General features: G+C 53.7%; 1 protein-coding gene across 4 annotated transcripts in view; it reads left to right on the forward strand.

Moving 5' to 3' along the window:
- Positions 1-26,179, forward strand: part of RYR1 (ryanodine receptor 1) — a 116,721-nt gene that overhangs the window by 25,843 nt on the left and 64,699 nt on the right. For all 4 annotated transcript variants that reach the window (XM_047793484.1, XM_047793485.1, XM_047793486.1 and 1 more), the window contains exons 25-47: positions 686-888; positions 2,473-2,647; positions 2,810-3,018; positions 6,833-7,227; positions 8,089-8,221; positions 9,034-9,194; positions 9,730-9,895; positions 12,635-12,721; positions 12,898-13,124; positions 14,688-15,300; positions 17,045-17,314; positions 17,934-18,134; positions 18,461-18,572; positions 19,688-19,834; positions 20,307-20,580; positions 21,594-21,708; positions 21,794-21,926; positions 22,306-22,400; positions 23,015-23,150; positions 23,362-23,548; positions 23,637-23,745; positions 24,135-24,255; positions 24,377-24,546. In XM_047793484.1, coding sequence (XP_047649440.1) covers positions 686-888; positions 2,473-2,647; positions 2,810-3,018; positions 6,833-7,227; positions 8,089-8,221; positions 9,034-9,194; positions 9,730-9,895; positions 12,635-12,721; positions 12,898-13,124; positions 14,688-15,300; positions 17,045-17,314; positions 17,934-18,134; positions 18,461-18,572; positions 19,688-19,834; positions 20,307-20,580; positions 21,594-21,708; positions 21,794-21,926; positions 22,306-22,400; positions 23,015-23,150; positions 23,362-23,548; positions 23,637-23,745; positions 24,135-24,255; positions 24,377-24,546 — 4,439 coding nt within the window. The remainder of the gene's footprint in view (positions 1-685; positions 889-2,472; positions 2,648-2,809; positions 3,019-6,832; positions 7,228-8,088; positions 8,222-9,033; positions 9,195-9,729; positions 9,896-12,634; positions 12,722-12,897; positions 13,125-14,687; positions 15,301-17,044; positions 17,315-17,933; positions 18,135-18,460; positions 18,573-19,687; positions 19,835-20,306; positions 20,581-21,593; positions 21,709-21,793; positions 21,927-22,305; positions 22,401-23,014; positions 23,151-23,361; positions 23,549-23,636; positions 23,746-24,134; positions 24,256-24,376; positions 24,547-26,179) is intronic.

A 26,179-nucleotide genomic window follows, 5' to 3' on the forward strand; every position in this document is an offset into this window, starting at 1 on the left:
GGCACGTACTCTGTCCCTGACCCTGAACCTGATCTTGACCGCCGACCTCGACCTGACACAAGCCCTGCCTGGGCTACAGCCGCAACACTGAACAGCCAGGCCAGGAGCCTGGTGGGCGCCAACCCTGACCCCTGACTCCAATTCCTGATCCCCAACTGTAACCCCTGGCCCCTAATCTCTGGGCTATAGCTACAATGTGGAAGCCACCCAACCAAGGACTCAGAGAGCCTCTAAGCCCCTACTCCTGATTTGACCCCTGACCTATCACTGGCCTCCAATCCCAGCCTCAACCCCTCACCCTGACCGTGGTTCCCAGCCTTCAATTTCTCAACCCTGGCCCCCAATGGCAATTTCTGTCCCCTCCCTGACCCTGACTCTGACCCCCTTACCCCAGTGTTCTTACCATCACCCTTAACGTTGACCTTTAGCCCCAGACCATGACCATGACTGACTCAACTTTCTCCCTCCACGTCTGTCTGTCACTATGTCCTCTCCACGAGCTCTGACTGCTAAGAGACGGGGAGGAGGAAAATCACGCAGTTGGTCCCTCCTGCTCTGAGATTTCCTGATTCTTCTCCTCTGATACCGACAGCCCTCCCCCTCCCCCGACCCCTGAGGCCCTCGTCCTCTCTGGCTTCTCCCACCAACCCAGCCTCTCTGACTCTGCCTGGCCCCGCGCTTGCAGGTCAGGTGGAGAGCCAGTCTCGCTGGGACCGTGTGCGCATCTTCCGGGCTGAGAAGTCCTATGCGGTGCAGAGCGGCCGCTGGTACTTCGAGTTCGAGGCCGTCACCACGGGCGAGATGCGAGTGGGCTGGGCGCGGCCTGAGCTGCGGCCTGATGTGGAGCTGGGAGCCGATGAGCTGGCCTATGTCTTCAATGGGCACCGGGTGGGTAGCTCCCTGGGCTCCACTCGCCCGGGCTCTGGTCCTCCCCGCAGCCCACATTCCAGCCCTGCCTCCAGCTGTGGCTTGCCCTGTCCACCCATCATCCCTGCATCACCCTGTCCGCCCATCCATCCATTCGCCCCCAACCATCCATCCCTCGCTTCCCCTCTGTCTGTGCACATATCCATCCATCATCCACCTCTTATCCACTCATCCTTCCATCTACTCTTTGGTCCACAGAATCAGCCGTCCATGTTCCCACCTGTTCATGTAGTGGTTCATTCCGCCATTCACCTCTTTAGTCAGTTTGTGCTCTCACCGATCCATTTATCTATCTCATAATTTTTTTTCTCTCTTTTTAATCATTTTTATTTTTTCCATCAGAGCTGGTTCACAGTGTTCTGTCAATTTTCTACTGTACAGCAAGTCACACTCTATTCAGTAATTGAATGCCTGCGTTATCGAGTCATCCACCTCCTCCTCCACTTATCTATGTGTCTGTCTTGACTTTTTTCCTTCCCCGAGTCAACCCAGGTAGATTCTCCGCTTTCCTTTCATTCTTCCCTGTAGACACACACCCTGCTTCCCATCCCTACATCACATCCGTTCATCTGTTCCGGAGGCATGTGGGTCCTGTGTGGGACTGTACAGGGACCACCGATAGGTTAGATCTTCCTTTCTCTGCCTCTAATTTCTGCTGTTCCCGATCCCCCACTGCCACGCCCCAGTCTGTACAGCCATGGAAACGGCCCAGGCAGAAGGGATGAGATGCGTGGGAGAGAAAGCACAAAAGCCGATCCCTTACATCCCAAGGATCCTGGAGGCGAATGTGGGGAAAGATGGGGGACAGCGTGGGGGTGAACCCTCTTCTGTCCCACATGTCCTGGACCTGACACCTTACATATGTATCTTTTTTTTTTTTGTCTTTTTGCCTTTTCTGGAGCCACTCCCGAGGCATATGGAGGTTCCCAGGCTAGGGGTCCAATCGGAGCTGTAGCCACTGGCCTACGCCAGAGCCACAGCAACACCAGATCTGAGCCCCGTCTGCGACTCACACCACAGCTCACGGCAATGCCAGATCCCTAACCCACTGAGCAAGGGCAGGGATCGAACCCGCAACCTCATGGTTCCTAGTCGGATTCGTTAACTACTGCGCCACGATGGGAACTCCCTTTTTTGGCTTTTTAGGGCTGTGCCTTCGGCATATGGAGGTTCCCAGGCTAGGGGCTGAATCGGAGCTGTGCAGCCACAGCAATGTGGGATCTGAGCCGTGTCTGTGACCTACACCACAGCTCATGACAATGCCAGATCCTTAACCCACTGAGTGAGGCCAGGGATCTAAGCTGCATCCTCATGGGTCCTAGTCAGGATCCTTAAACGCTGAGCCACAAAAGGAACCCCCTGTATCTGGATTTATTTTTAGCATCATCTCCTCTGTATTTTTTCATTTTTGAAAGTTCTATTGACGTAGAGTTCAGTTACACTGTGGTGAGGATTCCTGCTGTACAGCAGACCGATCCAGCGCATACGTATCTTTACACGTCTGCCCTCTGTTTCTCTGTGTGTCCTCCCCTTGCCTCCTCACAGGGTCAGCGCTGGCACTTGGGCAGCGAACTGTTTGGGCGTCCCTGGCAGTCAGGTGATGTCGTGGGCTGCATGATCGACCTCACAGAGAACACCATTATCTTCACGCTCAACGGCGAGGTCCTCATGTCCGACTCGGGCTCTGAAACCGCCTTCCGGGATATCGAGGTTGGGGATGGTGAGGGCTGGTGGCCTCCTGGCCCCTTTCTGGTCTTCTTGCACCTCGCCTGTCCCTATACGGTCCCTTCCAGCCTCCAGCACGTCCATCCCTTCTTTCCACGGTCCTGCCCCTGCCCTGCCCTCCTATCCTCACCCCTGCCCATCCTTCCCCTCCCGCCAGGCTTCCTGCCCGTCTGCAGCTTGGGACCCGGCCAGGTGGGCCACCTGAACCTGGGCCAGGATGTGAGCTCCCTGCGGTTCTTTGCCATCTGCGGCCTCCAGGAAGGTTTTGAGCCATTCGCCATCAACATGCAGCGTCCCGTCACTACCTGGTTCAGCAAAAGCCTTCCCCAGTTTGAGGCCGTGCCCCTCGAGCATCCCCACTACGAGGTGAGGACTGACCCCACGCAAAACCTTCCAATCTGCCTCCAAACCTCCTTCTTCCCACAACTCTCTTCCCAAGAGAAGCAAGCTTCTCTTTTGCTTCTGCAGGAGCCCACAAACCATGTCGAAGCGGGTGTCAGGATGGGCTCCCAGGGGCTGCCTTGGAGATTGTAACCTTGGCAACCACACCTTTCTGAGCTCCAGGTACTTTACCTACAAAGTGGGGGAAGGGTGAAAAGAGAAGCTGGATTAAGTGACCCCAGTGTTCCAGCCCTTACAACCACCTGATCCTACAACAAGCTTTAAAGACATATAAATTCCTAGGTACATTTTGGCACTTTTCTTGCTAATTGTTCTCTATAGTAGTGGTTTTTTTTTTTTTTTTTGGCTGCGCCCATGACATGTGGAAGTTCCCGGGCAAGGGATCGAACCTGAGCCATAGCAGGACAATGCCAGATTCTTAACCTGCTGAGCTACCAGGGAACTCCTGTGGTGGGTTTTTTTGGGGGGGGTATTTATTTATTTATTTATTTTTGTCTTTTTGCCATTTCTATGGAGGTTCCCAGGCTAGGGATCCAATCGGAGCTGTAGCTGCCAGCCTATGCCAGAGCCACAGCAACACAGGATCTGAGCCGCGTCTGCGACCTACACCACAGCTCACGGCAACGCCGGATGATTAACCCACTGAGCAAGGGCAGGGATCGAACCCGCAACCTCATGGTTCCTAGTCGGATTCGTTAACCACTGCGCCACCACGGGAACTCCGGTATTTATTTTTAGTAACTCTTAATTCATCTGAGTATCCTAATTTTTGGACCCTAGTACCTTTCTTTCTTTTCTTTTTTTTTTTAAGGGCCACTCCTGCGACATATGGAGGTTTCCAGGCTAGCGGTCCAATTGGAGCTGTAGCTGCTGGCCTACACCACAGCCACAGCAACACCAGATCTGAGCCACGTCTGACCTGCACCACAGCTTACAGCAACGCTGGATCTTCAACCCGCTGAGTGAGACCAGGGATCAAACCCATGTCTTTATGGATACTAATTGGGCTCATTAACCACTGAGCCATGACGGCAACTCCCCTAGTGCCTTTCTTTCCCAAGGTTAAACTCAGAGTCAGACTCTGACCATAAAAAACCCACATGTGGGAGTTCCCTAGTGGTTCAGTGGGTTAAGGATCTGGCATTGTCACTGCTGTGGTGCAGGTTCCATCCCTGGCCTAGGAACTTCCACATGCCACAGGTGTAGCCAATAAACCAAACCAAACAAAACAAAGCCACATAGACTAAAAGTGACTGTCCTTTTCTCAACCCAGGAAGAACTTGAAGCCCACATGTCTGAGCTTCAGCTGACACTTTAGAACCAGACAGACCTGGAGTTGGCCTTTTACCTGCTCTGTGACCTTGGGCATGTGACTCTCTCCTCCCGAGCCTGTTTTCCATCCTTGGCCTGGTTCAGATCTCCCTCTCACATCGTCTCTCTCTCTCTCTCTTTCTCTTTTCTGAATTATTTGGATAAATTGGAGACATCATGCCTTTTTCACCCTAAATATTTCAATGTGCATTTCTTCAGAACAGGCTGTGCTCTTACAGAGCTGCAGTTATGAAAATCAGGAAATTTCACAGCGATACATACCATTACCTGATTTACAGTCCACATTCAAATTTTGTTAATTGCAGCAATTAATGTTATTTTTTTGTCCAAAACCCAATCCAGGATTACATGTTGCAGTTAGTTTTTATGTCTCTTTAGTTTTTAATGTAGAATGTTCCTGTGTCTTGGTTTGCCTTTCGTGACTTTGACATTTTTGAAGAGTACAGCCGCGTTGACCTGCAGAATATTCCTCAATTTGTGTTGGTCTAATGTCTCCTCCTGGGTAGGTTCAGCTTACACATACCTGGCAGTAATACCACAGCAGTGAGGTTGTGTTCTGCTTGATATAGGCTCTCAGGAGGTGCATTGGGTCACTATGTCTTATTACTGACTATATCAGCTTTGACAATTTGGTTACGGTGGAGTCTGCCAGGTTTCTTTACCATCAAGTTACTATTTTTCTCTTTGTAAGTAATACATAATTCGTGGAGAAGCGTTTTAAGGCTAAAGATGGAAGGGTATTATTTTTTAATTTTTTAAAAATTTATGGCTGTAGCCACAGCATATAGATATTCCTGGGCTGGGGATTAAATCTGAGCCATAGCTGTGACCTACTGCACCTGGCTGGGGATCGAACCCGCACCTCTGCAGAGACCCGAGCCATTGCAGTTGGATTCTTAACCCATGGCACCACTGCAGGAAGTCCAAGGTGGAAGGGTTTTAATCAGGGGAATGTCCAGCCTATATTTGAGTTTTGGAAATGTCCCAACTGACAGTGGATTGTAGGAGGCAAGAGTTGGGGCACAGAGACCAGAGAGGTGCCTGGGGCGGGAGAGGATGCTGGTGTAGACCTGACCCTCCCAATCCCTGCTGCTGCCGGATGGTGTTCTCATCCCAAAGAACAGAATGCTAGACGTCAGTGAGAATGAATAGACTAACCCACACACAACCACATGGAGGAATCTCATGACATGATGTTGGGTGAAAGAAGTCAGACACAAAAGAGCACATACCATGGGATCCCATTCATAGAAAAGTCCAAGAACAGGCAAAGCTGATGTTAAGTCAAGAGGGTGTTGTCAGGAGAAATCAGACATTTAGTTACTTTGCAAACAAATTACAGGAGGGAATGGACTTGTAGACTACAGTAGACTGGTCAAGGGGCAGAGGCAAAACAGGATTTATAAGGAAAGTAAGAGAGAGGAGAGAGAAAGGCCCTGCAGACAGTCTTGGTTGTATAGTTTCAGGGTGAATTCATTAGTTGGTGAGGAGCATAGCCTGTCTTGGCAGTTGGTCCTTGAGGAGGTCAGCTTGAGGTGGGACATCAAAGAAAGGGAAGGATGGATGGGTGGCTGGCTGGCTGGATGGATGGATGGATGGGTGGATGGATGGGTGGGTGGATGGATGGAAGGATGAATGGATGGATGGGTGGGTGGATGGATGGAAGGATGAATGGATGGATGGGTGGGTGGAAGGATGGATGGATGGGTGGGTGGATGGATGGGTGGGTGGAAGGATGAATGGATGGATGGGTGGGTGGACGGATGGAAGGATGGATGGATGGATGGGTGGGTGGATGGATGGAAGGATGGATGGATGGATGGGTGGGTGGATGGATGGAAGGATGGGTGGGTGGATGGATGGAAGGATGGATGGAAGGATGGATGGGTGGGTGGACGGATGGAAGGATGAATGGATGGATGGGTGGGTGGAAGGATGGATGGATGGATGGATGGATGGGTGGGTGGAAGGATGAATGGATGGATGGGTGGGTGGATGGATGGAAGGATGAATGGATGGATGGATGGGTGGATGGACGGATGGAAGGATGAATGGATGGATGGGTGGGTGGATGGATGGAAGGATGAATGGATGGGTGGGTGGGTGTGTGGAAGGATGGATGGATGGATAGGTGGGTGGATGGGTGAATGACCTGGTCTGGAGTTAGGCCTGTGCATAGGTAGGTTTTGAAAGCTCCCCAAATGACTCCAGTGTCCTGCTAGGGCTGCCCACTGCACAAAGGTCCCCAGACAAAGGTAGACGGAAGACTGAGTGCACCCATGGCTAAGCTGTGTGTCCCATGGGTGGTCCTCCACACAGAGGAGTGAGTCTTCGGCTAATCCTCACTCAGTGCTCTGAGGCCTAATGATGACTGTGTGTGGCGAGGTTTAGGACCAATAATAGCCCAGTCCCCTTCCTGCCTCAGTGCCTCCTACCTGCCCCACAGGTGTCTCGTGTGGACGGCACCGTGGACACGCCCCCCTGCCTGCGCCTGACCCACCGCACCTGGGGCTCCCAGAACAGTCTGGTGGAGATGCTCTTTCTCCGGCTGAGCCTCCCTGTCCAGTTCCACCAGCACTTCCGCTGCACTGCAGGGGCCACCCCCCTGGCACCACCTGGCCTGCAGCCCCCTGCTGAGGATGAGGCCCGGGCAGCAGAACCTGATCCCGACTATGAAAACCTGCGCCGCTCAGCTGGGCGCTGGGGTGAGGCTGAGGGCGGCAAAGAAGGAACTGCCAAGGAGGGGGCACCTGGGGGCACTGCCCAGGCTGGGGTAGAGGCCCAGCCTCCCAGGGCAGAAAATGAGAAGGATGCTACCACAGAGAAGAACAAGAAGAGAGGGTAAGTCAAGGGTGGGGTAGGGTCGGGTTTGGGGTCTGTCCTGGGACCCGCAATTAGGCAATGTCAGTAACTTGAGAAACCCCACTGTGTCCCCAAGTGGCCCCATATGTGCTAAGTGGAATCAGATTACTGAGGGATCCTATTATGTCTCGAGAGTATGCCATTATCTTCCTGGGGGGCCCTAATTTCCCTGGGCATGTATGGTTGGGGGGCCCCACTGTATCAATGGAGAACTCCACCATCCTTGGGGTATCTGGTGGGCCCCAAAGCTTTTCACCTAATGGACTTCATCATTTGTCAGCACTAAAGAGGGCTGCAGAGTCTTGGGAAATCCCAGGGTATCTCAGTGAACACCACCGGCCTTCTCAACTGGGGTCATTTCCGTGTCTCGGGCGGATGGGTGGAAGCATGGAAGACTGGATGGACGGATGGATGGGTCATTTCTCTGTCTCAAATGGACTCCCCCCACACTGACTTCAAGGGGGACCCTCGTAGGGCTTTAACTTGAATTGAAGCTGTATCTGCTTTGCCGCTATGGCGGCAGTGGCTTTCAGCGGGGTGTCGTTCGGGGTCTCTTGGGAGGACGTTTGGAAATGATGGAAAAGTTTTGGGTTATCGCAGTTTTGGGGGGAGGGGTGCTGCTTACTGGAGACCCCAGGACACGCCTCCAGCATACAAGGCAGTGACACAGTGAGGAAGTGCCCTTTCCCAGGTGCCTGTATCACTTCCGGCGGCAAGGCCTTGAGCCTTAGAAATGGGGTGCAGTTAGGCCGGATGTGCAGGCACCCGTGCTGTGATGGGGAGGCCTGGGGGGCTGCGCTTGAGAGCGATTCTCAGGACAGCCTCTGCTCCCACCACCAGGTTCCTATTCAAGGCCAAGAAGGCTGCCATGATGACCCAGCCACCGGCCACCCCGACTCTGCCCCGACTCCCTCACGAGGTGGTGCCTGCTGATGACCGCGATGACCCTGACATCATCCTCAACACCACCACGGTGAGCGCTGGGGACCTTCAGCTTCCAGATTTCACACTGTGATCCCTGGTAACTGCCCTTATCTGGCACCACCCCAATATATAGCTGAGACCACAAGGCGCACTATACATCAGTTTCACCCTTTGAACCCCTAAATCCATATATCTAAGGGTCTAAAAATTGCAGACAACACAGTGAAGCCATGAGGTACCCTTGATATAACTCCCAGGGCTCCCCAGATCCCGGGGATAAACGAACACCGACTCAGGACCCCACCGTTTGGGTTCACCTGTATAAACTCAATACCCCGCCCATTGGATAGCTCTCCTAGTTTGTCCTTGGGAACCCACACTCACAATTATTTCACTAGAGTTGGGGGAGTTCCCCAGACCATAATGTTTTCTGAGACAAACAGCCTGGTGGTCAGGACAAGGGGCTGCCTGGATGTCGCTCCACTGGTCTATTTCTTCTCTTTGGTGGAAGCGCCACGATTTCCCCATCAGTCAAATGGAGATAAAAATTGTATCTCCCTGGTGGTGACTGTAAGGATTAAGTGAATTAATTCATGAGCTCCCTCTTTGCTATTATTTATTTCTAACTTCACTGTATAACCTGGGGAGGGACTCCAACTTGGGGGTGTCACAAAAGGGTCCCAAAGGATTCCTGAAGCTGGAAATCCTGGACCCAGCAGCAGAGGGACATAGACCCAGGAGGTCTCCCCTTCTTACTAAACCCTCAGAGGACGCTGGGACTCCAGAGAAACCAATGCAGCGTCCCAGCCCGGGAAGCCTGGTCTTCCCGCCTGACCGCTGGCGCCCCCTTTGTCTCTGCAGTACTATTACTCGGTGAGGGTCTTCGCTGGCCAGGAGCCCAGCTGCGTGTGGGTGGGCTGGGTCACCCCCGACTACCACCAGCACGACATGAACTTCGACCTCACCAAGGTCCGGGCGGTGACGGTGACCATGGGGGACGAGCAGGGCAACATCCACAGCAGGTACGGGGAGGGGTGGGCGCTGGCACCTCCTCCCTTCTCCTCTCTTCCTGCGTATCTTCCTTCCATGGCTCCTTCTCTGTGTCTTGCCTCCTCCTCTGTTTTTTGTTTTTTGTTTTTGTTTTTGTACCTGCGACCTGTGCAAGTTCCCCCGGGCTGGCATCAAACCTGCTTCGCAACAGTGACAATGCCAGGTTCTTAACCTGCTGAGCTGCAGGGGAACGCCTCCCTCCTCTTCTTTTTCCATTTCTTCTTTTTCATTTTCTCCTCCTCTTCCGTCTTGCCGTCCTCTTTCGATGTGCCTCCTTTCTCTGTTCTCTCCTCCTGCTCGCCTTCCTTCTCCTCCTTTCGGATTCCCCACCCCCGCCACCATCTTCTAGGAACTCTAGCTCCAGGAGGCTCAGGGTCTGGGGTGAGAGGTTTCAGGGCCCCATCTGCAGGTGGTGGGTGTTGGGGGATGGGGCTCAGGGAAGGGGGTGTCTCGGGTCCCGAGTGCCTCGGCTGAGGACCCAGGCACTGACACCTCCGTGACTTCCAGCCTCAAGTGCAGCAACTGCTACATGGTGTGGGGTGGAGACTTCGTGAGCCCCGGGCAGCAGGGCCGGATCAGCCACACGGACCTTGTCATCGGCTGCCTGGTGGACTTGGCTACTGGGCTTATGACCTTTACCGCCAACAGCAAAGAGAGCAACACCTTTTTCCAGGTGAGTCCTGTTCTCAGCAACTTAGCCATAGCATCCTCGTGTCTCTGTGTCCTGGGACAGCCCTTCCAGACACCTTCTGGGGACACACCTCAGAGAGACAGGACAAAGACAGCTTCAGGACAGGCCAGAGTGGGGAGGTCCCTAGGAGACCACTTAGGTGAACCACGCATCAAACTGACACCCAGAAAGGAGGAGAGAGAGCAGAACCTTGACCTTGGAGAGATGTTTTTGTTCCCTCTAGGGCTGGGTGACACCAGTCGAAGCTTTTTCACCTGTCAGGGAACACCCTAGGCTGGGCCAGAATTCTAAGGCGGGATTTTCCTTTTCAAATTTTGTTTTTGTTTTTTGTTTGCTTTTTAGGGCTGCACCCTTGGCACATGGAGGTTCCTAGGCTAGGCGGCTAATCAGAGCTACAGCTGCTGGCCTCCGCCACAGCCACAGCAACACCGGATCCTTAACCCACTGCTGAGTGAGGCCAGGGATTGAACCCGCAACCTCATGGTTCCTAGTCGGATTCATTTCCACAGCGCCATGAAGGGAATGCCTTTTTTTTTTTTTTTTTTTTGCCACACCCGGCCATGTGGAAGTTCCCAGGCCAGGGATTAAACCTGCAGATGCGTTACAGTTGTGACCTTTGCCACAGCTGTGGCAATGCCAGATCCTTAACGTGCTACATCACAAGGGGGAACTTCCTCCTTTTCAGCATTTTATTATGAAAGATTTCAAGCCTTCAGCACAATTAAAGGAACTGTACAGTGAATGCCCATATACCCACTACTGTGAATCTGCCATCCGTGTTTTAAGACACTAGCTTTATCACACATTCTCTGTCTGTCCATCCAGAAGTCCATCTGACTTTGTTCATTTTACAAAACTTTAAGTGGAGAATTTCAAAAATTTGCAAAAATTGAACAGCATAATGAACCTCCATGGCCCCATCGCACATATCCAACTAGTATCCAACAGTTAATTGTGTTCCATCTTTACCTCACACCCACCAGATGATTCTGCGGGAGAGCCCATATATCATACGGTTTTGTCTCTTTTCAGTATGTATCTCTACAAGGGTTCATTTATTTTATTTTATTTTGGTCTTTTCTAGGGCTACACCTGTAGCATATGGAGGTTCCCTGGCTGGGGGTCTAATCGGAGCTGTTGCTGACAGCCTACACCACAGTCATGGCAATGCAGGATCCGAGCCCTGTCTTCGACCTGCACCACAGCTCACGGCAATGCCGGATCCTTAACCCACTGAGCAAGGCCAGGGATCGAACCCGCAACCTCATGGTTTCTAGTCGGGTTCGTTAACCACTGCGCCACGACAGGAACTCCTAAAAGGGTTCTTTTAAAGAGCATAGCTGCAATAGCGTTATCTTTAACAACAACAACAACAAAAAAGCCAACCCAATAATTCTTAGATATCATCGAATATCCAGCCCATGTTCAGACTTCTCTGCTTGTCTCAAAAATGTCTTTTGACTAAAGTTCTGGTCGTGGCTCAGTGGAAAAGAATCCATGAGGACACAGGTTTGATCCCTGGCCTCACTCAGTGGGTTAGGATCTGGTGTTGCTGTGGCTGTGGTGTAGGCCAGAGGCTATAGCTCCATTTTGACCCCTAGCCTGGGAACTGGGAACCTCCATGTGTCGTGGGTGCAGCCCTAGTGAAAACAAACCAAAAAAAGTCTTTTTACTGTTTGTTGGAGTCAGAATCTTAATAAGGTGATCTATTTCAGTTCCCACCTCCCCGCCCCTTGGAAATGTATTTGTTGAAGGAGCTTTGCTCCTCAGCGTGTGGTCCCTGGACCCGCAGGATCTGCATCCCCTGGGAGCTGGTTAGAAACGCAGACTCTCAGGCCCCTCCCCAGGCCTGCCCACACAGAATCTGCATTTTAACACATCCCAGGGGATTCATGCCCACACTGCCATCTGAAGCGTGCTGGCCCGGTTTATCACAGTCTGAATCTGGCTGATGCATACCTGAGGTGTCACTTAGACATTTTCCTCTGTCCCCTGTAGTTCCTTGTAAACTGGGAGATGGAGCCACAGGTGCAATTAGATTCAGGTTTGGGAGTTCCTGTTGTGGCTTAGCGGGTTGGACGTAGTATCCATTAGGATGCGGGTTTGATGAGTTAGAGATCCGGTTTTTCTGCAAGCTGTGGTGTAGGTCACAGATGCAGCTTGGATCTGGCGTGGTTGTGGCTGTGGTGTAGGCCAACAGCTGCAGCTCCTATTTGACCCCTGGCCTAGGAACTTTCATATGCCACAGGAGCAGCTGTAAAAAGAGAAAAAAAAAAAAAAAAGACTCAGGTTTGGCAAGCCTGCTTTACAGATGGTGGTGTTTGTGGTGCTGGAGGCTGGGTGAGATCCTCCTCCAAGATCAGAGGGGCCGCATGGAAAGAGCAGTCAGAGGATGCTTTTTGGATTTTGAAGACTGAATGTGCTTGGGAGAGAAACAGGACTGGCATTTGTGGGGGTCGGGGAGGGTGGGCATGATGTGCGCAAAGACCCAGATGACGGGTTGCCCTGGGGGAGTTGGAGGAGGCTGGCCTGGCTGGATCAGAAGTGGTGCAGCCCATGAGCGACCTTAGGGCCATTGTGGAGCCACCAGTGGCCGAGTTTGGCTCTGTAGACACTACAACAGGATCAGGCTGGGGCAGTCGGACCCAGAGTTTTGGATCCACAGTCAACCCTACCTCCAGTGCATCCTCTTCCTCACCCTGCCCTCTTCTCCTTTGCCAGGTGGAACCCAACACAAAGCTGTTTCCAGCTGTCTTTGTCCTGCCCACACACCAGAATGTCATCCAGTTTGAGCTGGGGAAGCAGAAGGTATGAGCACAGTGATGGCCCTGGCGGGGCCGGGCTGAGGAAGGTGGTGCAGGAGGTCAGGCCAGCAGGGCAGCTGGAGGTGGCGAGGGGCAATCCAGGAGGTCTCCCTGGAAGCGGAGGGGTGGGACAGAGAGAGGGCTGGGAATCCTGACCCGTGCACACCTCCGTGCCCCCAGAACATCATGCCGCTGTCCGCTGCCATGTTTCTGAGCGAGCGCAAGAACCCGGCCCCGCAGTGCCCGCCCCGGCTCGAGATGCAGATGCTGATGCCCGTGTCGTGGAGCCGCATGCCCAACCACTTCCTGCGGGTGGAGACGCGCCGTGCCGGCGAGCGGCTTGGCTGGGCGGTGCAGTGTCAGGAGCCACTGACCATGATGGCGCTGCACATCCCTGAAGAGAACCGGTCAGGGCCTGCCTGGGTGCCTGGGGGCTGGCGGGGGAGGGGGGGCGGTTCTGCAAACCTCCGGGGCCAGGATCCCTCTCGGTGCCCCTCCCTGCTCTCCCAGGCCTCCAGACAACACCCCATGAGGCCCCAGACTTACCTGACTCTCCCCAGATAACATTCCAGGGGCCTCTAAATCCTTTCTGCAGGCCCAGACCCAGGCTCAGCCCAGGCATCCCCAGATAATACCCCAGGGGGCTCCAGCACCACCTCAGAGGACCACAGACCCACCTCCAGGGACCCCAGACAACACTCCAGGGACCCTAGACCTGCCCACAGTGCTCAAAACCCATCTCAGGGAGCCGCAGTCCATATCAGGGAGCCCACCGGAGACCCCAGGGGCCTCAAGTGCACCTTGGAGTGTGTTGGACATTTTTCAGAGAGGCCTAGGTGCCCCCTAGGGTGTCTCGGGCACACCCAGGGAGACTTTAGCTGTTTCCCACGGGGTCTGTCACCCACTCCAGGGGACCCAGACACACCTGGGCTGAACAGGGTTCACACGGAATGACAGGAAAGCTTTTAAGGACTGTGAACATGGCCAAGATGCCAGACACACCCCAGAAGCCTTCCGACATGCTTCCCCTCTCCTTGATGCACGCATTTGACAAATCCTCTGAGCTCCTCCCGCATGGCAGCAGCATTCTAGGCGGAGACACAGAGCTCCTGTGAACAGATGTTCCAGTAAGGCTCTCACATAACTCGGCAGGCTCAGACCTGTCCAAGAGGACTCAGATCCATCCCCAGGGGCCCCAGACACACTCATTCGTTCATTATTTCACAAATATATATTGAGCACAGACTGTGCGCTAAGTCCTTTTTAGGTGCTGGGAATCTAGCAAACAAAGCAGGCAGAAATGTCCTGTCCTGGTGGCGTTTACGTTCTAGTGGTGCTCACATCTGACCAGGGTGCCCAGACCTGCCAGAGGGAGTTGTATCTACCCAATCTGGGATCTCAGATACATCCCAGGACACAAGATCTTTTCCATAGACTCTTAGAGTCCCTGGGGTACCAGACCATCCCATGGATCCTAGATGTATCCCAGGGAGCCCCCAGACCACAAAGGGACTTCCAGAGTCCTTAAGAAGCTCCTAGGGAGTTCCCGTTGTGGCTCCATGGTAACGAACCCAACTAGTATCCATGAGGACAAAGGTTCGATCCCTTGCCTCGTTCAGTGGGTTAAGGATCCAATGTTGCCGTGAGCAGTGGTGTAGGTCATAGACACAGCTCAGATCTGACGTTCCTATGGCTGTGGCTGTGGTGTAGGCCGGTGGCAGCAGCTCCAGTTCGATCCTGAGCCTGGGAACTTCCATGTGCAGAGAGTGTGTCCCTAAAAAGAAAAGAAAAGAAAACAAAAAACTCCTAGACAGCACTACAGACCTCACAGAACCCTGACCCAGCAGAATACTGGGATTCCCTGCTGGGGCCATGCACCTGAGCACCTCTTTGCCTCTCTGTGGTCTGTGTCTCTGTCTCCCACGTCCTCTGCCTGCTCCGTTCCTGCCTGGGGCCCGTCTCCACCGCAGATGCATGGACATCCTGGAGCTGTCCGAGCGCTTGGACCTGCAGCAGTTCCACTCGCACACCCTCCGCCTCTACCGCGCTGTGTGCGCCCTGGGCAACAACCGCGTGGCGCATGCGCTGTGCAGCCACGTGGACCAGGCGCAGCTGCTGCACGCCCTGGAGGATGCGCACCTGCCTGGCCCTCTGCGCGCAGGTTACTACGACCTCCTCATCAGCATCCACCTGGAAAGCGCCTGCCGCAGCCGCCGCTCCATGCTCTCTGAGTACATCGTCCCCCTCACGCCGGAGACCCGCGCCATCACTCTCTTCCCGCCTGGAAAAAGGACGGAAAACGGTCCCCGCCGCCACGGCCTACCCGGCGTTGGCGTCACCACCTCGCTGAGGCCTCCGCATCATTTCTCAGCCCCCTGTTTTGTGGCGGCCCTGCCAGCTGTTGGAGCGGCCGAAGCCCCGGCCCGCCTCAGCCCCAGCATCCCTCTGGAGGCTCTGCGGGACAAAGCACTAAGAATGCTGGGGGAGGCCGTACGAGACGGTGGGCAGCACGCACGCGACCCTGTCGGGGGCTCCGTGGAGTTCCAGTTTGTGCCCGTGCTCAAGCTCGTGTCCACCCTGCTGGTAATGGCTTCCTCCTGCCTCCCCCATCCCATTCTTCTCTCGCGTTGCACATCATCCATCCGCCCATCCATGTATGCATACATTCCCGCTCCCATTTATGCATCCGACCCGCTCATTCACGTCTCCGGCCACACACCCTTCACCTTCTCCTTTATCTTTCTATCATCTACTCATTCCCTTTTCCTTTCACCCATTCGTCTGTCATCTATTCATCTATTTAGTAATCTCTTCCTTCTTTCTATTCCTCCATCCAGCCAAACATCATTCATCTATCCTCCACCCAGCTTTCCATCCATCCATCTAGTCATTCAGCCAAACCCCTATCTTCATATTCAAAAGTCTATCCGTCTCTTTATCCTTCCATTCACCCAATATCTATCCATACATACATGTATTCATCAATCCAACTTTCAGTCTTGTTGTCCGTTCATCTTTCTATTCTTCATTCATTCTTACATCCACCATTCCATCTATCCACCTGTCCATTTATTTATTAATATGTCTTTCCCTTCATATATCCAACATCATCCTACTTCCACCTGTGCCTCCATTCATCCACTCATCCACCTGTCCACAGAGCCAGCCATCCCCCCATCTGCCACCCACCTGTCCAACAGCCCTTATCTCTCTATCTGTATTAGGAAGACCTGTTCTTCCAAACATCGATACCCATTTATTCACCCACTCCCCATCCATTCTTCTTTTTTTTTAAGGCTGCACCCACAGCATATGGAAGTTTGGGCTGGGGGTCGAACTGAAGCTACAGCTGCCGGCCTACACCACAGCCACAGCAATGCCAGATCTGAGCCTTGTCTGCGACCTACACCCAGCTCACAGCAACGCTGGTCCTTAACCCACTAAGTGAGGCCAGGGATCGAACCTGCATCCTCATGGATACTAGTCGGGTTCGCTACTGCTGAGCCACAATGAGAATTCCCCCCATCCATTCTTTATTTCAGGAACCCTTACATTCACAGATCCATCTAATCCAACTTTTCATACACAAACCCATCCACTCGTCCATCTCCCTATCCCACCCCAGTGCTTGGTTATTTACCCATTTATCTGTTTACCCATCTGCTCATACACTTGCTCATGTATCTGTCACACCATCTACTCACTCACCCACCTATCTATGCATCATTTATCCTGTCATCCCTCTCCCCACCATCTCTTCTTCCACCTTTACCTTCTTCATCTCTCTCTCCACTATCCACCCATCCATCCATCTCCCCTTTAAACCTCTGTTATCCCATCTATTAATTAATCAACCCAGCCACTCAGTCCTCCCCCATTCATCCATCTCTCCCTCTTCCCCCACCATTTTTCCCTTTCCTCTACCCGCTCTCCTTCCCCCTGTTAGCATCTTCCTTATGTTTACTGAAGGCTAGCATATGCTGGGAGCTATGAGGGCCTCTGTTAGGTATAGGGACTGTCGTGCTCTACAGTCACATATGCTCAAGCTTGGGAGAAAGCACACCTACTTGTGAAGGGAGGGTTTCTCATGCTTGGCTCTGTGGTCTGAACCATGTAGGTGGGACACAGGGTGTGGATCTGAGGGGATCCTAAGTGGGATGAATGACAGGGCAGGGGGATGCTGTTCCCATTTGTGGGAGGAGTCCTATCCACCCAATGCAGGAAAGAATCTGTCTGGTGCGGGATAAGCAGGTCTGGAGAGTGAGACTGGGCCTCAGTTATGGGCGTCGTGCAGGTCACAGTGAAGGACCCAGGCTTTGCCCCGTAGGTGATGGGCATCTTTGGTGATGAGGACGTGAAGCAGATCTTGAAGATGATTGAGCCCGAAGTATTCACTGAGGAAGAAGAGGAGGAGGAGGAGGAGGAGGAAGAGGAGGAAGAAGAAGACGAGGAGGAGAAGGAGGAGGATGAGGAGGAGGAGGCACGGGAGAAGGAGGATGAGGAAAAAGAGGAAGAGGAGACAGCAGAAGGGGAAAAAGAAGAATACTTGGAGGAAGGGCTGCTCCAGATGAAGTTACCAGAGTCTGTGAAGTTACAGGTGGGCTGATTCTTCCTGGTTTCCAGCCTCCATCCTTCTGGGCTGGGAGATACAGGGTCTGGTGGGGCTGGAGTCTGAACTTGGTTCCAAGGCAGTGGGAGCCATGGAAGGGCATAAAGTGATGGAGCCCTGCTGCCTTGGAATGATTTCTCTGATTCCCATGTGGGAGGTGAATCACAGGGATGAGACCATGGAGATGGCTGGCTTAAGGATCCAGATAGGAGGAGTTCCCATCGTGGCACAGTGGTTAACAAATCCGACTAGGAACCATGAAGTTGCGGGTTCGATCTCTGGCCTTGCTCAGTGGGTTAAGGATCTGGTGTTGCCCTGAGCTGAGGTGTAGGTTGCCAATGCAGCTCCGATTCCACGTTGCTGTGACTGTGGCATAGGCCGGCAGCTACAGCTCCAATGAGACCCGTAGCCTGGCAACGGGTCTCCATATGCTGTGGGAACAGCCCTAGAAAAGGCAAAAAAAGACAAAAAAAAAGGATCCAGATAGGAGACAGTGGTGGGTGGAGCAGGACAGGGCTAGGGAGTGGGGAGAGAAAGCAGGAAAGGTTCTAGGAAGTCCTAGTGGTCTCCCCACCGTCCCTCCTACTGCATGGCTGTCACCCCACAGATGTGTAATCTGTTGGAGTATTTCTGTGACCAAGAGCTGCAGCACCGTGTGGAGTCCCTGGCAGCCTTTGCAGAACGCTACGTGGACAAGCTCCAGGCCAACCAGAGGGACCGCTATGGCATCCTCATGAAGGCCTTCACCATGACCGCTGCCGAGACTGCCCGACGTACTCGCGAGTTCCGCTCCCCACCCCAGGAGCAGGTCCTCTAACCCCCAACCTCAGCTGGCCTTACTGTCTCAACCTCAGCCTCTCCCCTTACTCTGATCACTGATGGCACTCAACCTCTAAACCTGGGCTTGACCTCTGATCCTATGGGTATACTTCTCCCTTGCTCCCCTACCTCTCTCTGACCCAGACTTCGGAGTCAGCCCAGACTGACCCTAAGTCCTTTCAAACCTTTGGTCTCCCAGATATTCCTCACTAACTCATGACTTCAGACAGGGGCTCAGTTGGATCTTAGATCCTTGACTTCAGAGTTCCTGCTCCGGGGTCTCCGACCCTCATTCTAACCTTTGACCTTCCCTAGATCAACATGCTATTGCACTTCAAAGATGGCGAGGATGAGGAAGATTGTCCTCTTCCTGATGAGATCCGGCAGGATTTGCTGGAATTCCATCAAGACCTGTTGACTCACTGTGGTAAGAGAGGAGATCAGGGAATCCTCTTCCCCAGTTTTTTCTCAAGACCTCTCTGAAAGTTTCCCTAAGATTTCCTGATCTTAAATATCTACAGTATTTGTGCAGTAACTGTTGGTAGGATGAATGAATGAATGAATATAGTGGACAGATACATGATGAGTGGAAAGATATGTTTATATGGGTATTTGGGTGGATGTATATATATGAAGGGATGGTTATTGGCTATAGGTGAATGGATGAATGTGTGAAGTGATGGATAGAAGGATGAATGAATAAAAAAATGGTTGAAGAGATGGCTGGCTGGCTGGCTGGATGGATGGATGAAAAGGATGGCTGGAGGGATGGATGGATGACCTCTATTGCTTCTCATAAGAAGTCAGATGATAATCTTACCGAGATTTTCTTGCATGTGAGGAGTCATTTTTGTCTGCCTAGCTTTCAGGATTTCTCTTTGCCTTTAGCAGTTTGAGTATGATGTATCTAGGTGTGGAACTCTGAACTTATGCGACTTGAGTTTGTTGAGTTTTTTGGATTGTAGATTACTGTTTTTGGGGATTTGGGGGCCATTATTTTTCCAAATACTTTCCTGCTCCTTTCTCATCTCTTCTTGGACCCCCCCTTATACATATGTTGGTACACTTAAAGGTGTCCTATGGATCACTGTTAGTTTTTCTTCACTCTTTTATTTTTCTTTTCTTCGGATTGGAAAACCTCTGTTGGCCTTCAAGTTCATTGACTCTTTCCCCTTCCAGATCAGATATGCTGTTGTGCCCCTCCAGTGTTTTTTGAATTTCAGTTATTAAAACTTTTCCAATTTTTATACTACTTTTTTATTAGTATTCTCTATTTGATGAATCATTGTTATCATACTTCTATTTAATACTGGAGACATGGTTTCCTTTATTTCTTTGAAGATATTTGCAGTAGTTGATTGAAAATTACAAATAATTCAAGGAGCGAATAAATAACCAAGCATATGAACATATAAAGAAATAAATGAAAAACTCCATGAATGCACACATGAAAGAGAATTGAATGAATGAAAAAGTAAAGGATTCAGCAGATTAATAAGCAAACAGAGGCCTGACACCACCTCCCTTCCTGACCACTTCTAGGAATTCAGCTGGAGGGGGAGGAGGAAGAACCAGAGGAAGAAGCCACCCTGGGCAGCCGCTTGATGAGCCTGTTGGAAAAGGTGCGACTGGTGAAGAAGAAGGAGGAGAAATCCGAGGAGGAGCCACCTGCCGAGGAGAGCAAACCCCGTGAGGACTGGGGCCACCATGGAGGGGACAGGGTGGGGCAGACAGCTCCATGCTTCGGGAGCCTTTGGGTCCAACACAAGCCATGAGGAGTCACACAATGGATGGGTAGATGAGTGCTAATGAGAGAGGAGGAGTGGAGAGTAGGTTTGGGAGGAGGTATGCTGGAGGTGTGGCCCCCGTGTGGAAGCTACAAAGTGTGTGTGTTGGAACAGTGTGGTGCATGGCTGTCAGGGCAGAGACATACATCCAGCCCTGGGATGATGGCAATTTTTGCACCATCATGATGTCATATCCTTGTGGCTTTTCTTTTCTTTGTGAAATTATTGCTATGGTGAGGGATTAGAAAAGCAGTCAGGTGAACCCGACTAGCATCCATGAGGGAGGGTGGTTAGCAACTGAGAAGCCCTCCACATTGTCCTCGCTCAAGGCCCTGAGCAGGAAGAGTGTTCCGACCCTTGTGTCCCCTTCCCAGAGTCACTGCAGGAGCTGGTGTCTCACACAGTGGTGCGCTGGGCCCAAGAGGACTTTGTGCAGAGCCCGGAGCTGGTACGGGCCATGTTCAGCCTCCTGCACCGGCAGTACGACGGGCTCGGGGAGCTGCTGCGCGCCCTGCCCCGCGCCTACACCATCTCCCCCTCCTCTGTGGAGGACACCATGAGCCTACTCGAGTGCCTCGGCCAGATACGGTCACTGCTCATCGTGCAGATGGGCCCCCAGGAGGAAAACCTCATGATCCAGAGCATTGGGTGAGGCCCCAGCCCTCCCCTGGCTTTGCACATCCTGGGGTGGGGGGGAGGAAGGGGTGCCATCCCAGCTCCAGCTGGTCCTCTGGATGTAATATTGTGTCCTTCCCAGGCTCCTGCCCCATCCTCAGAGTGGTACGCTCCCCCCAGCAGCGAGCCCATCCCCTGGGTAATGTCCCCTCCCCTTACCTCTCCATCCACCCCCAGGGAACAGCTCCTACTCACCTGTGACTCTTGGCACAAGATATACCCTCTTTGGGCTTCAGTTTCTTTTTCTTTTTTTTTTTTTTTTTTTTTTTTTTGCCATTTCTTGGGCCGCTCCTGCGGCATATGGAGTTTCCCAGGCTAGGGGTCTAATCGGAGCTGTAGCCGCCGGCCTACGCCAGAGCCACAGCAACACGGGATCCGAGCCACATCTGCAACCTACACCACAGCTCACGGCAACGCCGGATCGTTAACCCACTGAGCAAGGGCAGGGATCGAACCCGCAACCTCATGGTTCCTAGTCGGATTCGTTAACCACTGCGCCACGACGGGAACTCCTGGGCCTCAGTTTCTTTATCTACCTTGCAGGGTCATGGTGTGGCTTCAGCGAGTTCTTGTAGTGGTAATAATAATGAAGAAATAATAATAGTAATAGTCTTAAGCACTCAGTGTCAAGTGTGCCTCATTCATTCACTCAGCAAACATCTAGTGAGCACCTACGGTGGGCCAGGCCCTTCCTAGGCACTCAGGGATACAACATGCAACATAATAAAGGCCTCCCTGCTAGGGGAGCCCCCCTTGGATCCGTGCCTGGTTTCCTGGCCTGCGACATAGGGAGAATTAGAGTTCCTGTTCCCAGAGTGGACGCAAGGGTTGAGCGAGTTCAGATCTGTGAAGGGGCAGTGCCAGGCACGGCGTAGTTCAGTCACTGTGGTGAGTTACCACAGTGCTGGTGACGGCTCCCCCAAGGATCTGGGGGCTCTCCCTGGACCCCCCCTACCGTCGTGACCCCCACACTCTCCCGGCCACAGGAACATCATGAACAACAAAGTCTTCTACCAACACCCGAACTTGATGCGGGCACTGGGCATGCACGAGACAGTCATGGAGGTCATGGTGAATGTCCTCGGCGGTGGGGAATCCAAGGTAAGGGGGCTGCATGGGCCGGGGAGCTCGGGGGAGGGGCCACGGGAGGGCAGGCGCTGACCACCAGCCCACCCTTCCTGCCCAGGAGATCCGCTTCCCCAAGATGGTGACGAGCTGCTGCCGCTTCCTCTGCTACTTCTGCCGCATCAGCCGGCAGAACCAGCGCTCCATGTTTGACCACCTGAGCTACCTGCTGGAGAACAGCGGCATTGGCCTGGGTGAGAACCCCTGAGCCCTCTCCTGGAAGTCCCTCCGGGCCGGCCCCCACTCCCTGCTGGATCACTCACTCAGTCATTCAACAAACACTCACTCTCACTGCCCCGCCCCCCCTCACCAGATCTGGCCCTGTAGTGAGCCGTGCTGGGGACAGTCCCTCATGGGGCTCATAGGAGAGTGGGGAAGACGAACCCATCCCAGACAGTGACAGCCTGGCACAGTCAGGCCCGGGATGGGGAAGCACAGGCCAGAGGAGGCACCTGACCCAGGCTGGAAAAGGGGTGGTCAAGGAGAGCTTCCTGGAGGAGGTGAGACAAGCAAAAGTGAGATGGTCAGCCATGCACCTCTAAAGAGCATTGTCACCACCTCTCACCCCCACAGGCATGCAGGGCTCCACGCCCCTGGATGTGGCCGCTGCCTCCGTCATTGACAACAACGAGCTGGCTTTGGCATTGCAGGAGCAGGACCTGGAGAAGGTGCAGAAGGGGGAGGCCTGACCGCTAGGGGCACCTGCTAATTTGGGACCCACTCTGTAGGTGCCATTCTGCCTGGTCCAGGACCGAATCAGAAGGGAAATACTTTGCAGGGAAAAAATAGGACCCTGACACGTTCATGGGGCTGAGTGCAAATCCACACCCCCCCTTCCCAGCCACGTGGCCTCGGCCCTCTGTGGCCCCCACTTCTTTGTGTAGCAGTGAAGGGCGTGGGCTCTGGAGTCAGCAACTTAGGTTCAACTCCCCCCACTCCCTTGCCATGTGGTGGCAGGGAGGTGACAAACTGACTGTGCGGAGGGTCTCGTGGGCCACAGCGAGGGTTCTGGCTTTAGCCCTAAGCGAGATGGCATCACAGTATTTGCAGGGTCCCTCTGACTGTGTGGGGGACAGGCAGGGGGTTGGAGGGCACAGTGAGCCCAGGGAGGAGGCGGCTGCGATGGTCAAGGTGGGAGGTGCTGGGGGACGATGAGGGTTATTGTTTGCTGAGTGGTCCTGAGATGACCTGGACGATGGAGCTCCAGGGAAGGGCAGGGACTGGAGCCTTGGGGAGACAGGTGGTATGGTCCAGCCCTGGCTGAGCCACCCTCTGCCCCCAGGTGGTGTCCTACCTGGCAGGCTGTGGCCTCCAAAGCTGCCCCATGCTCCTGGCCAAAGGGTACCCGGACATCGGCTGGAACCCCTGTGGTGGTGAGCGCTACCTGGACTTCCTGCGCTTTGCTGTCTTTGTCAATGGTGAGTCCGGAGGTGGCAGTGACAGGGCAGGAGGCTGGGGGGCACGGGCCAAAGCCTCCCTCAGGCCCACCAGAGCACGGAGCCCTCCAAGTGGGCTCGAGCCAGGGTCTGGGGGCTGACGAGGCCTGGCGTTCACCCTGAGGTTGGGGGCTGTTGGGGAGGGGCCCTGGGCAGGGGCTCACGAGGACCCCCCGACCCTGCGAGCCACCAGGTGAGAGCGTGGAGGAGAACGCCAACGTGGTGGTGCGGCTGCTGATCCGCAAGCCCGAGTGCTTTGGGCCTGCCCTGCGGGGCGAGGGCGGCTCGGGGCTGCTGGCCACCATCGAGGAGGCCATCCGCATCTCTGAGGACCCCGCACGGGATGGCCCTGGCGTCCGCAGGGACCGGCGGCGAGAGCAGTGAGTCACCCGCCCCCTCCTCAGCAGAACATCCTACCCTCCCCAAGCCCCTTGCCGCCTCCCCCACACCACGCACCTTCCCCTGCAGCTTCGGGGAGGAGCCCCCTGAAGAAAACCGGGTGCACCTGGGACACGCCATCATGTCCTTCTATGCTGCCTTGATCGACCTCCTGGGACGCTGTGCACCAGAGATGCATGTGAGACCCAAAGCATGGGCTGCGGGTGTCCACAGCCAACCTGAACCTCTTCCCTCAGACGCTCAACAGCATTGATTGAGCTCTCGCTTTTGGGGTGGTCCTGGGCTAGGCAATGCTGGGGACACAGCAGTGACCGAGAGAGCCCCAGGTCCTGCCCTCACAGAGCTCCCAGTCCACTGGGGGTCAGGGGGGAACCAGGCAGTGAGAGCCAGCGGTGGTCGGGCTGCAGGGAGCAGCACAGGCAGAGGGGTCAGGGCTGGGAATTCTAGAATTAGCTCCACAACACGGAGGCCTGCTTTGCCTGCCTTTGGGTCAGAAAGGGATGGAGCTGGGGGAATGCTCAAAAGGGGGATGGGGTGTCTGACGACATGTCCACCTCCCTTCTCCAGCTGATCCAAGCCGGCAAGGGTGAGGCCCTGCGGATCCGTGCCATCCTGCGCTCCCTCGTGCCCCTGGACGATCTTGTGGGCATCATCAGCCTCCCACTGCAGATACCCACCCTGGGCAAAGGTGCAGACGGGGCGGCGGGCAGGGGCAGTGGCAGGGGGGGGGGGACTCAGCAGGGGAGCGACGCTGGGAGGAAGTGGAGGGGCCCCAAGGGCAGCCCTGACCCCCCTCTTCCTGCCCACAGACGGGGCTCTAGTACAGCCGAAGATGTCAGCATCCTTCGTGCCGGACCACAAGGCGTCGATGGTGCTCTTCCTGGACCGTGTGTACGGCATCGAGAACCAGGACTTCTTGCTGCACGTGCTGGACGTGGGGTTCCTGCCTGATATGAGGGCGGCCGCCTCGCTGGACACAGTGAGTAGCCTGGTCAACCTCCTGGCGGTGGGATGGGTCATGGGAACAGTGGCAGCACTTTTGTTGGTTTTGAACCTGTGCACGTGTCATGATCCACCCCCCATCAAGACAGAAAGCAAAAACCAAGAAAAACACTGACTTCTGGAAAAGGGTGGGTTGAAGTCTCCAACACCTCAGGTTGTAACAAATAATTCTCAGTGATGGGCCAGCACCATGGAGACACAAAGACACATGCACCGCAACAACGGCAATAACCACAGAAGGTGACAAGGCCAAGTTCGGAGGACTGAGAACTCGCCATTGGTTTGATCAAATGGAAGGAGCTGTTTCCGTGAGGTGGGGCGGGGGACTGGAAGCCTTTCAGGAAAGGGTTTAGGAGAGCCTGGGGCTGAGGTACTGGACATTGCAAGCGCTGTCAGTCTACAGAAGCTGGAGATAGAGCAACGGTGATGTGCTGGAGGAGTGAACTGGGTCAAGAGGGAGCTGTTCTTAAGATGGGAGAAATGACTGTTGTCTGTTAACTGGGAAAGGGAACTCTGAATCTTAAATTAGCACGGTTATTCAATCAATTTTCAGTTGTTCAGAAATACAGGAGGTGGAGGCACAAGTGAGCTGATAGCACTAGGAAGAACCAGCCAGAGCCAAAATGTAGGAAATTCCACTGGACCCCATGACCTAGTTTCTTCAGCAAATCAATAACCTTAAAAAGGCAGAGGGCATTCCCGTGTGGTTCCAGGGGTTGAGCATCCAGTGACTCAGGTTGGCTGCTGTGGCAAGGGTTAGATCCTTGGTCTGGGAACTTTCACATGCTGCAGGTGCCACCAAAAAGAGGGGAGGGACAGTTACCAATGGAGAGATCTGTCAGCCAAGTACAGTATGTGGATCTTCCTGGGGCCCAGATCCAAACAATCCCAGCCAGATGCAAAGGCCAATTTTTTTTTTTTTTTTTGTATTTTCTAGGGCTGCACCCATGGCATATGGAGGTTCCCAGGCTAGGGGTCTAATCGGAGCTGTAGCTGCTGGCCTTCACCAGAGCCACAGCAATGCGGGATCTGAGCCGCACCTGCGACCTATACCACAGCTCACAGCAATGCCGGATCCTTAACCCACTGAGCGAGGCCAGGGATCGAACCCTCAACCTCATGGTTCCTAGTCAGATTCGTTAACCACAGAGCCATGACGGGAACTCTGCAAAGGCATTTTGAAGACAGAGAAAACTGGTCATGATTATTAAGAGATTATGTTCATCATGTGAGGTATAAAGCATGGAATGTTACATGGAAGTACTTGTCTCAATGAAGGTACACATTTAAGGGTCTTTGGGTAAAAGGGTATATGGCTGGAGGCTGCATTAAATATTACAGGAAAAAAGGTGGGGTTAGAGCTGAAATAAGCATGCAGACAGTGGATAGCTGCAGAACAGTCTAATCTGGGTAGTGAGGGTTTGTTAACTGCCTCCTGGACTTTTGCCTCTGAAATTTTGCACGATCCAAAGTAATAAGCGTAGCAGAGACGAGGAGGAGCTACGTCTGATCTTTGAGGGGAAGATCAGAACCTAGGGTTGTTTGCCTAGAGTTGTCCTGGGCAAGTGCCAGGGCAACCCCAGGAGGCACTGAGGGCCTGATGTCCGCCC

This window comes from Phacochoerus africanus, chromosome 8 (assembly GCF_016906955.1).
Source record: "Phacochoerus africanus isolate WHEZ1 chromosome 8, ROS_Pafr_v1, whole genome shotgun sequence".
NCBI lineage: Eukaryota > Metazoa > Chordata > Mammalia > Artiodactyla > Suidae > Phacochoerus > Phacochoerus africanus.